The 15,769-nt window shown below is 39.3% G+C and overlaps 1 protein-coding gene across 2 annotated transcripts in view; it reads left to right on the forward strand.

Annotated features, from left to right (window-relative positions):
* The window catches only part of NELL1 (neural EGFL like 1), a 922,880-nt gene that overhangs the window by 118,550 nt on the left and 788,561 nt on the right, over positions 1-15,769 (forward strand). For both annotated transcript variants that reach the window (XM_069091288.1, XM_069091290.1), the window contains exon 4: positions 1,238-1,408. In XM_069091288.1, the coding sequence (XP_068947389.1) occupies positions 1,238-1,408 (171 nt within the window). The remainder of the gene's footprint in view (positions 1-1,237; positions 1,409-15,769) is intronic.

Genomic DNA, 15,769 nt, shown 5'->3' on the forward strand with positions numbered 1-15,769 from the left:
AGAGGGAGAAGGAGAGGGGGAGAGAGAGTGAGAGAGAGAGAAGGAGAGAGAGGGAGAAGGAGAGGGGGAGAGAGAGTGAGAGAGAGAGAAGGAGAGGGAGAGAGAGAGTACAGGACAGTACAGGAGTTGAGGAATGGAATATCTTGAGTGGGGAAGCAGCTACTTGGCCAATTTGACTGGACATGCCCCATGATAGAGGCTAGGCTACAGAAGATACTATGTATATCTCTTATGCAAGAATAGAAGGAAAGAGATGTTACCTCCTGGAATGCATAGGGGGGGTAAGAATTAGGAAGAAAAGATGGTTATTCACCAAATTTTTTGACCATAGCAATTAAGCTATTTTCTAGGAGTTCGAAAAATTCTCCATAAAAATTGGGGACCAGAGTTTGAGCATTTATTGTCCACTGTTTTCCAGGTGCTATACAAATATTATCTCATTAGATCCAGGGAGGTAGGTGCTATTATTAACCTCATCTAGAGTTAATAAAACTGAAGCAGGCACAGGTTAAGTGACTTGCCTAGGGTTATATAACTAGTAGATTTGAATTCAGATTATCTTCTCTCCAGACCCATCACTATATCCTCTGTGTCACCTAGCTGCCTTAAGAGGGTAGGCAATGAAACCCTCTTATGAAATGAAACCCAATGAAAATAGGAGTTTCATGGCCTTGTATACTTAGCAATTGATTTAATTGTGAATAAACTCTTAAATTTCATCTCCTAATTATCAAGGAATAGTAATCCTATTATCATTATGTTCAAGAAAGAAGAAATTTGAAAAATCACCAGACTTCACCCCACCAACTTCTGCCAGGTCCCTATGTCTAAGGTCACTTTTCTTTTCCTGTAATGTTTAAAAATATGACAGGTCTAAAAATAAACATTAGTAAATCTCTTCTATGTGGATAGTTTCCCGTAGACAATGGAAGAAAGGACTGAACTGCATTAAGTGTTTAAAAGACAATGCACCAAACTCCACTAATTAGCTTGTGTCTGTTACCTTGTTCAATTGATCTTCTTTCACTCTCTGAAGGTATTCACTATGTGGGCTCTAATATAATAAGTGAGCTGCCTTCCACGGTGCACAATTGATTTCAGGTTGTGGGCCCTTTGTGTGATGCTGAGTTAATTGTGAACTCTGAGAAGCTGTTGAAACCACCTAGTACCCAGGAGGAAATGACGGTGATGATGTCCTGTTGCCAACTGAAACTGACGCTTTCTGTTTTCAATACAGCTATTTTGAACTGGAGAGCAGCGGCTTGAGAGATGAGATCAGATATCACTATAGATTTAATGGAAGATCAAGGACGGAAGCTTTTCCATACCGAATGGCAGATGGCCAGTGGCACAAGATTGCACTGTCAGTTAGTGCCTCCCACCTTCTGCTCAATGTGGACTGCAACAGGTAAGGGCTTGCATTTGATAGATGGAACTCTTGCCTTTGAAATTACACAATTATTGAAACAAAAATATTGAAAAACAAAACAAAACAAAAAGCAAAAATTGAAGGACCTTGCCTTCCACTTAGCTTTTAGGATGGACTATTGTGTATTCTAAAGTGACCAAGTATAATAAGCTGGGAAACAGGCTGTTAAAATAAAGCCACGTCTTCTGATTATGAATCAATGCACCAGTGGTTGATTGCTGATTGGGGAGTATTAAATATACCTTCATGTACTCTGGGCACTGGCTGATGTTATATTCTGCTGTGATTACATTTCATAGTGACAGATTGTTTTGTGGTCTGTTCTGCCCAAGAAGCAGTCTTGATACGCCTACCCTGAAACTCGTGGAATATGTCATCGTAGAGGAACTAATTTTATTTTACTTAATCAAATGCCATTTACCTTAAATATCTTCCCTAAATGGAAACTTCTAAAAGAGACTACTCTTTGAATTTTTGGAGTCGATGTCATTCATTTTTTAATGGAGCATTGGACTTGTTTTTTTCACTAGCTTCCTTTTAAAAGCTGGGACTGCAATTTGTCAGAGGTGGCAAGTTTCAAAGGGAGGGTTTGGTTTGGATTAGGGAAGACAGATGTCATACACAGTATGTTTCAGTGGAGATAGCTTTTATATCATCTAAAGGAATTTGAAATCCATTGGTCACATTATGGTTATTGGAGTTGGGACAGCTTGGTAATAGTGTCCAGGAGTGGTGTTTTGCTCTCTCAGAACCCATTAGAGCATTTTACATATTTTGATCTGATCAATTACAGGGAATGGACTATACCTTTAGATGGGTCCATGCACTGTTGTTACAATAACAGTGCAAACTGACGATACTGTTAGAAGAGCTATGATTCCAACAGATATGCCCCAAATCAGTGGGATGGCATGAAGAATCCTCCTTCCAGAACCTGTCATGCCATGGTATGATAAGGCTAATTTCAAGGACATTCTGGTTTCAAACTGCATTTCATATCAGAAAGTTCTGTATTTCAAATTCATATGAATTCAATTCAAATTCAGCATTTATTATGTGTATTTCTTGTACAGTGTACACATACCAATATTGAGAGGGGAAGAAGTGACACAGTCCCTCCCTCATGTTGGGATAAACTAATAGTGGGATTAAAGTCTTACTTTCATGGAGTTTACCATTTTAGGGGAAAATTACAGATAAGCAAATTGCTGTAATGCAAATTTCAGTGCATCTGACACTTGAGATCAGCTGGTTTTCTGGGGTAAGCAGCAGAAAACAATTCTTATCATCCTGACTGAAAACTGGTCATCTGTAAGTCCTCACTCACATGTAGGACAGCTCATGAAAGATTGTCCCTCAGGCATATCCTGGCTCATAGCAATAGAAGATTGTTCCATATACTTCTATCTATAAGGTCCCTCCATATGTCTTCCACCAACCTGCTCCAAGTTCCTGAAATTGAACTCATTAGTCACTTCCTCAAGACATTGAATGTCCTTGTTAAAATGCAAACAGAGTTCACAGGAAGGGAAACACAGGAGAGTGACATCACTGAATTTAGGTAAAGGTGACCTGAATTAATTTATTCAATCAGCTAGTAATGAGAAGGGCACTGAGGGAATGAACCAGCTTAAGTCATTTTCTTTCTTTCTTTTATTACAAACATGACAAACATCAACAACATGTGTATTTCCATATACAAAGAATAAATGGTATGATAGAGGAACTAACTGCATATGAAACTGTGAATCTCCAGTCCACAATTTGTTTCTAAAAGTGAGATTAAATGGAAAGACAGACGTTAAGCATTTACTCTATATTGATGCTGTGCTAAGTCATATGGAGATGAATACAGAAGTGAAGAAAATCCTTTTCCTTCAAGGAGATTACAATATAATGGTGGAGGGAAGGGAAGGATAAGAAATTAGGGGCAGTGTTGGCCAGGGCTAGATATTTTGGCTTGGAAAAGTTCAGGGGTTAGTGAATTGGAAATTTAGGGTTGTGGAATGGCATATCTTTTCTAGTAATAGTGGTCATTTTTACTTAATTATGGTTCTAGAGCCGAAAATTGAATGGGGTGGGAGGAGAAGTAAGGTAACTGGTAAGGAATGATCCAGTATTACCAATATTCTTCTGTTTATATGGATCCATATTTGAATTGTCTCCTAATTTCTAATGTGTATTTTTCAATGTTTCATCGACATTTTTCTTTTTTGATTCTTCTTTTGTATCTCTATTATTCCCTTCCATTCTACTTACTGCCTTCACTCCCACTTCAAAGCCCTTCCTTATAACAAGTAAGTACATTCAACCAAGCCATCTCCACATACTGGTCATGTTAGAAATTACATGTCTTTTTTTTTTTTTAAACTGCTAGTCCAGCTGGGAATCATGTTTCACCAGCGATCTGTTAGAGTTGGCCATTGCATTGATCACAGTCCTTGTTTTGCATATTTGTTTTCATTTTCAATATTATAATCATTGTATAAATTGTTTTCATTATTTTATATCAGTTAATATGTCTCCCCACGTTTCATTGAATCTATCCTTTTGGTTATTTCTCATGACAAAGTAGCATGTAATCACATTCATGTACTATAATTAGTTCAGCCATTCCTGAATTGACAAGCATATCCTTAATTTCCAGTTCTTTACCACAACAGAAAAAGAATTGATATAAATATTTTGGTAATTATGGATACTTTCTCTCTGTCTTGACTCTCTGTGGTAGGTCTTGCTGGGTCAAAGGGTTTACACAATTTAGCAATGTGGAGGGTATACTTCCAAATTGCTTTTCAGAATGGCTGGGCTAATTCATAGCTCCGCTCACAATATATTGGTGTGCAGAAATGTACATTGTGATGGTGGGAAAGAAATGATTTGGATTACAGGATGTCAGCAGGAGGCAGCTGTACGTATGCTAGTTTATTGGGGAACGAGGTGCTTGAAGCTTTGGGATCTAAGGAAGAAAGCAGTGAAAGGAGTAAACATAGAGTAGTCACTCCACAGTTTTACCTGCACCAACTTGACTGCTTGTTATAGTCACGAGAATGTACGAACTCACACAGCAGATTGCTACTTCTTTGTTGGAATGGAATGAAGGAATAGAAGTAATTAATCCTTGTCTATGACAAATTAAAGAGCTATTTTAAGGGCAGCCATAACAAAGACAGGTAAACAGCCATCATCCTGATTAAGGACCTCCCATATCACATTCAGTTGTTCCGTGGGCTGATGTCCTGGACTATTTGTTCATCTTACCCCTTTCTCCATTCCCTGGCCCTTAGAATCATGCTGGTGGGATGAGACCTATAAGAACTGGAGCACAAAAGAGATGGAACATCTTGATTTAATTTGAAGTTCCACAATACAGTGTCCGGACCACACATGGTGGCACTACATAGTCTTGGTGTTTGTCCGTGTTTTGTACATGGATAAATAGAGTATAAGTGTCTTGAGGGCAAGAACCATCTGTCTTTTGTATTTGTATTCCCAACTTAGTCAACAAATATTTAGGAAGTCCCTACTATATGCCAGGTACTATGCTAAAGGCTGCTCCTGGCATAATGCCTAGAATACAGTAAGTACCAAATAAATGCTCATTGATCAGCTGATTTATTTTGGGAGGCTTTAGGTTTGCTATATTATGTGTTTATGTATATATACATATATCTATATGTCTATATCTATAAATAGATAGATATTGTTGACATTAGTTTGTTCTTGAGGACCTTGAAGGAAGTCAAGAATTCTGAGAGGTGGAGTTGAGGCAGGCTTATATTCTAGACATGGGGGATAGCCTGTACAAAGGCAAAGAGATAAGAAATAGAATATTATGTGTGAATACAACAAAGGGGCTGGATGGCCTCAATTGTAGAGATCATGAAGGACAATGAAAACTTATTAAAATAAGCCAGAAAAAGCAGGATGAGGCCAGGCTGCATAGGATTTAAATACTGATATTCTGATCCTCCAGCCATAGCTTATGGTTTGTAATGTGTTACAGTCCCTTTCCAACCACCACATACCTCTCCACTAGGCTCTGAGTAGCCCTATTTTTAACTCTTCAGAATTTCCTTAACCCATAGCCATATAGCATCAGTGGTAGAATATTGATATTTTAAAGTGGGCTTTTGTTTTTAAGGAAACATTTGGGGTTGTCAAAAGAACTTTGTAACTTTCTAAGGTCAATTTAGCCTATTTCCTTTGCTGCATTTCATTCTGGGTTTAACTCATCTATTTATAGTATTTATCAATTCTGTTAAATCCAGTAAGTATTTATTGATTCCTTCAATGTTCCAGGCACTGTGCTTGGTATTAAGGATATAGGGACAAAAGCAGAACAGTCCCTGTCCTCAAGATGCTTATGATCAATTGATTGAATATATATAAATAGTGTAATGTTTGGGAGCACTAGTAATTCAGGGGGTCAGGAAATGCCTCATGAAAGAGGTAACACTGGAAGTAAATGTTGGGAGTGTGACAATTAAAAGATTTGAGAGACATAGTGTCTGGGTAATTTAATCATTTTATTAATAAGGTTAACCTGTTATTAATAAAAAGATGGTCCTTGGGGGGTGGAGTCAAGATGGAGGAATAGAAGCAGGACCTCCCTGTGGCTCTGGCTTCCACCTTCCCCAATCCATGTAAAAAGGGGACTCTAAAAAAACTTTGGAGCTGCAGGACCCACAAAATGACACAGAGAAGCTAACCTCCCACTGAGGACAGCCCGGTAGGCTGGCAGGAATCGGCCAATGCCTGGGAACCAAGCCCAGCCCCACTCCTAGGCTTTAGCCCCAGGGTGGGCCTGACCACCCGCTGGCCTGAGGGACTCCAGATCAGCAGCAGCTGTGGCTGTTTCCAGAATTATCAACACATAGATGCGAAGGACAAAGTGAGAGGTCAGTGCAGTCTGGACTTTGGGACCCAGTAAGTGGGAGTGAGTGGCTTTTCCCCCTGGGGTGAGAAGCTGCTGAGACAATGGCACAGCCAGGCAGAGCCACGCGGCAGCTTCAGCTCCTGGCCTGCAGAGTGTAGGGGGACCAAGCACCAGTGTGAGGGGTAATCGCTCTTGCTTTAAGCTTCTTGGATCTGGATTGCAGTCTAGGCTGGAGGTCCTAGGGTGTGTGTCCAGCTTGCCAGAGTGTGTGGATACCTCAGAGAGGGCACCCATCTAATACCGCCGGCAGCTGAGAAAACCCCAGCATTTGGAACGAAAGCTCCCCTGTCTGCTGGCAGAGCCCTACTGTGGCAAAAAGCCCAGGGGTCAAGTGACTGACCAGACAAAGGAAACAAAGCAGACAGAAGATTCCAACGTTAGACTCCTATTTTGGGGACAAAAAGAAGCAAAGTATGGAACAGGAGGAAGACAGTAAAGTTAGAACTCCTGCACCAAAAGCTTCTAAGGAAAATACGAGCTGGTTACAGGCCATAGAGGACCTTAAGAAGCAGATAAGAGAAATGGAGGAAAAATTGGGAAGAGAAATGAGAACAATGTAAGAAAATTACAAAATGAGTGTCAACAGCCTGACTGAGGAAAATAACACCTGAAAAAATAGACTAACTCAAATGGCAAAAGAGACACAAAAAGGAGAAGAATGCCTTAAAAAGCCAAATTTGCCAGATGGAAAAAGAATCTCAAAAGCTCAATGAGGAGAATCATTGCTTCAGAATTAGATTGGAGCAAATGGAAGCTAATGACTTTATGAGAAATCAAGATGCTGTTAAACAGATCCAAATGAATGAAAGAATAGAAGGCAATGTGAAATATCTCATGGGAAAAACCACTGACATGGAAAATAGATCCAGGAGAGATAATTTAAAAATTATTGGACTACCTGAAAGTCATGATCAAAGTAAGAACCTAGAAATAATCCTCCAGGAAGTTCTCGAAGAAAACTGCCCTGATGTTTTAAAACCAGAGGGCAAAATAGAGGTTGAAAGAATCTACCAATCACCTCCTGAAAAAGATCCCCAAAAGAAAACTCCTAGGAGTATTATAGCCATGTTCTGGAATTCCCAGATTAAGGAGAGAATATTACAAGCATCCAGGAAGAAACAACTTGAATATTGTGGAAACACAATCAGGACAACCCAGGATCTGGCAGCTTCTACCCTGAGAGATTGAAGGGCTTGGAATATGATATTCTGGAAGTCAAAGGAGCTGGGATTAAAACCAAGAGTCACCTACCCAGCAAAAATGATTATCATGTTACCGGGGAAAATATGGTAATTCAGTGGAATAGAGGACTTTCAAGCATTCTTGCTGAAAAAACCCGAGTTGAATAGAAAATTTGACATTCAGATACAAGAAGGAAGAGAAGCATGAGAAGGTAAACAGGGAAAAGAAATCATAAGGAACTTAATAAAGTTGAACTATTAACATTTCTACATGGAAAAACAATAATTGTAACTTATGAAATTTTTCTCAGTACTTAAGGGGAATAGAAATATATATATATATGTCTATATATGAGAGTATATGGGCATATGAATACATATGTGAATGTGTGTATATATGTTTACAGGTATACATAGATAGAGGGCACATGACAGGAAGGGATGATACTTAAAAGGTGAAATTAAGAGATGAGAGAGAAATATAATGAGAGGAGATGGGGAGAGACAGAACGGGGTAAACTATCTCATACAGAAGAGGCAACGGAAAATGGTTACAATGGAGGGGAAGAATAGGAAGGCAAAAGGGAATAGGTCAACCTTATTCGCATTGAATTTGGCTTGAGGAGGGAATGAAATACACACTAAATAGGGTATCTCACCCTGCAGGAGAGTAGGGGGGGGAAAGGGATGAGAGGGGGGATGATGGAAGGGAGGGCAGGCTGGGGGGTGAGGGAAGTTGGGAGCACCCACTTTTGAAAAGGGATGGGATCAAAGTAGAGAATAGAACAAGTGGGAGGTGGGATAGGAGGGAGGGAAATATAGTCAGTCTTTTACAATATATCTACTATGTTATTGTTTTGCATTAGCCACACATGTACAACCTATACTGAAGTGCTTATCTTCCCAGTAATGGTGGGAGACAAGGGAGGAAGGGAATGAATCTGGAATTCAAAGTTTTAAAATCAAATACTCAAATATATATATATATACTATTTTACATGTAATTGGGAAATAAGATATACAGGCAATGGGGCATAGAGATCCACTGGAAAAGTCAAAAGGGTTATGAGAGAAAATATGGGAGAGAGCAAATTGGAAGAGGGGATATCCTGTGGGACTGCCATTTTGGGGCAGTGGGTAGGGGAAAAACAGGGAGAAAATTTGTAACTCAAAATCTGGCAGAAATGAATGATGTAAATCAGAACTTAATAAAGCATTTGGAAAAAAATAAAACAACAACAAAAACAAAACAAAAAAAGATGGTCCTTTGACCATTTCTCATTGACCGAAGACCCCTAATAGCAAGGGCTCACAGTTTATATGCCCTTTAAAGAGGAGGTGTGCCTTATTAGAAAAGAAGGTGTAGCTATATTATAATGGGGTCTTGGGATATGTGAACTATGTCACCCAATTCTTGATCAATTTATGTATCACCTGTTAAAACAAAATAGAGGATCAACACTTCCCCAGACCTGTCTGAGCAAACACAATGAGCAGGAATATACCCCTTAGTCCAAACTTAGAATTTCTTTGACAGTCTGTTAAGATTTTGACCTGGGTAAATATTTGAGATTTCCCAAAGTAGTTGATTTCTGGATGAGAAAGTAGGAGGGGGGAAAATTCTTGGTCCTAATACAATAATTAGTTAGTGACTGTAAGAGAGAAATATTCATTTCTCAAAGGAGGTAGGAATGATAGGCGGTAGAGGGAAAGAGGAAGCAAATTCCATACATGGGGGAATCTCCAAGTTAAAGGCATGCAGAGGATCAAATATAATACACAGCAAAGAGCAAAATGACAGGAAGAAAAGCTAATAGTAGTAAGAAAATACAAATCAAGACATTTTTGCTATATATGCTTACATATATATTCAGAAGTATATATGTATGTCCCTATGTGTTCTATATACAAATGTATTATATATAAGTAGTTGAATATATTGATATCTACACATGTATGTGTATATATGTATGAATCTACATAAAACATTATAATCTTTTCATACATATGTAGTTTCTAGATATAATTTACGTGTATATGAAGAGAAATAAAGTGATGGGTGAATTGTAAAGGTTGTTCATGTCACTGCATATCACTGTCTCGACATTGGGCTAACCCCCATCCCATCCAGTGGACCATTTGTAGCAAACTTATAGGAAGACAGGTAGTAGTTGCCCAGAATTGGCAGACCTGGGCAGGTTGTGATCTTCAACCCTGAAGAGGATCCACACTGATAAGATCACAGATCATTCTGAATACAGTTCACAAGTTCTTTGCGAAGAAGTGTTTGTCTAAGAAAGGTGATACTGTGAGCTCATAGAGAATAGAGCCATTCTTATCTTTACCAAAGGAAAGATGCTTGGAATGCTGTGAGGACCATGAGCAAAATCCTAACAGTAAACACACATTGTAAGGAGCTTTGGTAGAATAGGATTTCAGCCAGTCTTTTTTTAAAAAAAAGATATAATGAGATAGAACTTCTGCAGACTAAATTTGTGCAAATTGTCACAGGAAAAGTGAATGCTATTTTAGTCAACAGATTTCTGCTTTCTGCTTTCCACAGAGATCTGTGCTATTTTCATGACTTCATTGTTCATTTCTGCATAAGTAAATGCTGGAGATATATAGGTAGTAAAATTATCTCTATCAAAGCCTAGGGAAATATGTGTGGTTTTTGTAGTTAATTTCATTAACTAATTTATGTTGAAAACATTTATTTTTTGAGATTACCTTGAATTAGTGTGAAAAGATGAATAATACCTAGTTTAGGTAGATCATTTAATTCCCTTTTATATATATTCCATCTCTAGAGTAAATACAGCTTCTTCTCAGATTGCTGAATACTTGGACTTCATTGAAAAAAGGTCCTGATCTTTTAAACTCAGTATAAATATGGTGATTCTATTTTTACCTGATCAATCAACCTACCAATGGATATCTATTGAGTATTAACTATTTGTAAGACACTGTGTTAAACTTTGGGGAAGCTATAGAAAAATATCATCGATGACTTGTACATTCAAGGAACTAGTGCGGGAGGTGAGGTACACAAATTTTTTATATGTGACAAATTGCCAGATAAGTGCTATGGGAAAAAAATCCTCAAACCCATGAATTCAGTGTCAAGAGAGATATCTATTGCCTGCAGTAATTCCCAAGCCCCAAAAGTTTTCCTGCATTTCTTATATGAACTCCCTTAGACATAGAATACAGCAACAATGCTTCTAGTGTCATGGGATTAGATGAATGATGACAATACTGTCATCCTGACACAGTCACTTTGAACTATTCAGGTATAGGCTGTTGGAACTGAGGGTTGAGCAGAAGTGGCAGGAATTTTACTTCCAATTATGAATGATATTCTACCAATTGTCAAACTCCAGAGCTTGGTAGACAATCAGAATTAGGTTGTGTGTGTATGTGTGTGTGTGTTTTCTCTCAAAGCTGAGGCAGGCATGCAGGCATGGGGAACTGCAGTCAGAGCTGAGCTTGCCTTGGGGTTAGACTGTACAGATTCTAAAGACAAAGGGAAACCACAAAACTAGGTGGGAATGGCCAATCAGGTACTGCCACTATGGGTTTGAATTTTCCCACCCAGTCTTGTCCTAATTGGGTCTTGCACAGTCCTTTGGATTTAGTTTCCATTTCTCAGGGAGGTATCATTTCACAGAGATCATGAGATGCCTATGTGGAACAAGGAAGAGGATCAGGCTGAAAAGTCCCCAAAGTCCCAGAATTAGGATGCTTGTGCTACTTCTGTCCTTTAGAGCTGATATGAGCCAGCCTAAGTCAATTCTGTGGTTGCCAACCCAGCCTAAGTTAGTTCTGTGGTTGCCAACCCAGCAGAGGGATTTCCAGGTTCAGCAAGTGAACACTGCAAAGGATCTCTGGTATTTCAAACATAAGGCATGCTCAGTCTGCCTCCTGAGTGACTGATTCTGATACTCGGGTCAGTTCAGCACCCTCTGGATAGTAAGGAAGCTCAAGCAAATCAAGGTGGTCAGTAAAGTATTTTTTCACAGAACAAATGTAGGGAACTATGAATATGCACCTCTTCCTCCTCTGTCTCTTTGGGGGGTGGGGGAGGTAGAGCTTAAAGATTTGCCCCTGCTACATGGAACAATGTCACAAGAGTGAGTGGGAGTATAGCAAGGAATTTCTGAATGAGTCAGTGATGTTAGTGACTGAAAGGTACTAAATGAGATTTGGGATAAACTATATTTCTTAGAAAATGTGTTAGTTGAGAGAGCCCTGGGCTGAGTAGGTATTGGAAGATTTGGCTCCTAGTCCTGGTTCTGCCTCTAACCAGTAGATGACTTTTGGCAAGTCATTTAATCTCTCTGAGCTTTCTCACTTTACTTATCCAAAAAACAAATAGTTCAAATACGATAATATCAAAAGTTCCTGATATAATGGAAGGAGCACCAGGCTCTGGAGAAAACCTGGGTTCCAATGTCATCTATGACACAATCATTAATCAATCAGTAGACATGCATTAAGCTCGTACAATGTACAGGCACTGTGCTAAGCACTGTGCGTGCAAAAAGAGGCAAAGGCAGTCTTTGTCCTCAGGAAACTTCAGTCTAATGGGGGAAGCAAAGCACAAGCCAATATATATATACAAAGAATGCTATATATAGGATAAATGGTAAATGATCAACAGATGGAAGGCACTGGAATTGAGTGCTTAGGGAAAGCTTTCTGTAAGATATGGAATTTTAATTGGGACTTAAAGGAAGCCAGGAAGGTCAATAGGCAGAGCAGAGGAGGAAAAGTATTTCAGACATGGTGAGACAGCCAGAGAGAATGTGGAGAACTGTGAGATGGAGTGTTTTGTTTGTGGAACAAGAGTCAGAATGACAGTGTTGCTGGATCAGAAAGTTAGGATCTGGGAGTATAAGAAGACTGGAAAGCTAGGAGGGAGCTAGGCTATGAAGGTCTTTGAATGTCAAACAGAGCATTTTGTATTCATTCCTGGAGGGAATAGGAAGACACTGGAGTTTATTGAGTAGGGGAGTGACATGACTGAATTTGTGTTTTGGGAGAATCACCTTAGTGGTTGAATCGTGGGTGAATTGGAGTGAGGAGAGACTTGTGGTAGGAAGATCCACCAGCAGGTTTTTGCAATAATCAAGGTGTGATATGATGAAGGCTTGCATTAGAGTGGCAACAGCATCAGGGGAGATGTTGCATAGGTGAAATTGGCAGGCCTTAGCAATAGCTTGGCTATAGGGAGTGGGCAGAATAAAGATAGTGAGGAATCCAATTTGACTTGTAGATTGTGAGACTAAGGGACCGGGAGGATTGCCCTTTATAGTGGCAAGGAAGGTAGGAACAGTAGAGGGTTTAGGGAGAAAAATGAGTTCTGTTTTGGACATACTGAGTTTAATATATCTATTGGACATACAGTTGGAAATGTCTGAAAGTCAGTTGGAGACGGATGGAAGTCAGGAGAGAGACTAGGAAAGAGAGGTATGTTTGAGAATAATCAACATAAAGATGGTAATTAAATCCTTGGGAGCTAATGAGATCACCAGTGAAGTGATAAGAGTAGAAGGAAAAGAAAAGAGGTCCTAGCACAGAATCTTGAGGGAAACCCATGGTTAGAGGGAGTTATCTGGATGAGGATCTGGCAAAGGAGATAGAGAAGAAAAATTCAATTAAGAGGAAAACCAAGAGAGAATGGTGTCCTGAAAACCTAGAAAGAAGAGAGTATTAAGGCAAAATGAGTGATCAACAGTGTCAAAGGTTGCAGAGATGTCAAAGAGAATGAAGATTGAGAAAAGGTCATTAGATTTGGAAACTAAGAGTTCATTAGTAACTTTGGAGAGAACAGTTTCAGTGGAATGATAAGATTGGAAGCCAGATTATAAGGGCTTAAGAAGAGAGTGAGAGGAGAGAAGATGGAGGCACCTCTTGTAGATGGCCTTTTGGGGTAGTCTGGCTACAAAAGGCAGAAGAAACATAGGATGATAATGGGGATAGAAGGATCAAGTGAGGTGTTTTTTTTCATGATAGAGAAGACATGGTCATGTTTGTAGGCAGTAGGAAATGAGCCAGTATAAAGGGAGAGATTGAAAATAAATGAGAGTGGGAATGACAGAGGAGGCGATCTGTTGGAGGAGATGGGATGGAGTAGGATGACTTAAACAAGTAAAGGGTTGGCCTTGGTAAGGAGTAAGGGTACTTCATCATATGAATAAGTGAAAGAGGAAAAAGTGGAAGAAGGAGTGAGTAATAGAAGATGAGGAAGAGGGAAAAAGAGGGAGTTCACAGCAAATGGTCTCAATTTTCTTCTGTAAAATATGAGGCAAAATTCTTAACTGAGAGAAAAGAGACCCATCAGGGGACATCATGGGAGTTTTAAGGAGGGATGAAAATTTTGGAATAGTTGCTGTGGAGAGTGGAAGAGTGAGTTGATAAGCAGCTGTGAGAACCTAGTTGAGTTTGTTGTTGTTTTTCCATTGTTCAGTCATGTCCAACTCTTCTTGACCCTGTGGACCACAATGCACCAGACCCTTCTATCCTCCACTATTTCTCAAAATCTGTCCAAGTTCATGTTAACTGCTTCCATAACACTATCTATCTCATCCTCTGCTGTCATCTTCTCCTTTTGCCTTCAATCTTTCCCGACATCAGAGTTTTTCCCAGTGAGTTCTGTCTTTTCATCATGTGGTCAAAGGATTTAAGCTTCAACTGTAGCATTTAACCTTCTGGCTAATAGTCTGAATTAATTTAAGTATTTACTAATTTGATCTCTTTGCTATTCAAGGGACTCTCAAAAGTATTCTCCAGGAGCGGCCAGGTGGCTCAGCGAGTAAGAGCACCGGCCCCAGAGTCGGGATGACCAGGGGATCAAATCCGGGTTCAGATACTTAGCACCACACCCAGAAATAACTGGCCATGTAACCTTGAGCAAGTTACTTAACCCCTTGCTTTTTTAAAAAAAAGTATTCTCCAGTACTAGAGTCAGAAAGCAGTGATTCTGTGACTCTTAGCTTTCCTTAGGCTTCACAACTACACATTGCTATTGGAAAACCATTGTTTTGAGGCTATATAAGAATTGACTTGTAGTGGAGCCAGTCAGAATGGTTGTGTGATTTTCTCTACCTTTATTCAGCCGCACTTCTGTAGGAATAAAAGTTAAGAATGAAGGGAATGATCCAAGGCTCAGACTTAGCTGGGAGTCAACTATATGATAAGGAGGTTAGGAATTCAAGAGAGGAGTGTAGACTTGAATCACTAAGAAGTTAAAGTGAATTGTTTGGACAAGATGATGTCAAAAGCCCCTTCAAGTCCTAATATGTTATAGTTCTAAGATCATAATTATAGCATTCCTACAGTTTTCTGTGTTCAGGACCTTGGAAAGCATTCTTTTAAATGCTACTTCTTGGGCCAGTTGCATAGAAGAGCCAGTTAGCAAAAATATAGTTAATTGATTTGGTATTGACAGTTTGTTACTTTGTTGGTGAACAAAGACTTGTGACTGCTTTTCGATAGTCTCCTCTTTACCTGCTTCTCACTTACCTCATATTGTGTTGGGTAGATGCTAGCTATACCAGAAACTGCTTGACAGATTTTGTTATCTTACTCTCTGTATCCTGTACCTTAAAAAAAACCTAGGTGCTTAACATATACTAGGCATCTAGGATTGGGCTGCTGGTGGGATAGAGTTAGCCTTTGGCTATAGGGTCAGTTGGCTGAGGCCTGATGGCTTACTACATAGACCAATGTACCATAGGAAACAGATAATTGATATCTATACTCTTGGAAAATGCATCATGTCTTATGCATACTGGAAAAAGATTCTTTGATGCTGCCACAATTGAATAGATTTAAATAATGGGTGGAAAGAATGAATCTAAAGATCTTTGTGCCATTGTAAAGCATCTCAAACTACAGATCCTTTGGCACAATAAAGTATATTTACTTAACTGCTGAGAGAGCTTTAGACATTATAGTGCTGAATGTCTCATTCTCATTGATCCCACTCTCTCTTCCATTCATGCTGTGGACCCCGTGGCTGGTGGATGCCAGACTCATTACAGTCAAGGTTTTCTTTGCCCTGCCTTTCTAATGTAGTCTTCCTTCCTCCCTCCCTTCCTTTTTCTCTTTCTTTCTTTCTTTCTTTCTTTCTTTCTTTCTTTCTTTCTTTCTTTCTTTCTTTCTTTCTTTCTTTCTTTCTTTCTTTCTTTCTCTTTCTTTCTTTCTTTCTTCCTT

This window comes from Petaurus breviceps, unplaced genomic scaffold (assembly GCF_028583685.1).
Source record: "Petaurus breviceps papuanus isolate PSGF00001 unplaced genomic scaffold, PetGlider_PUasm1.0 188, whole genome shotgun sequence".
NCBI classification, from domain to species: Eukaryota; Metazoa; Chordata; class Mammalia; order Diprotodontia; family Petauridae; genus Petaurus; species Petaurus breviceps.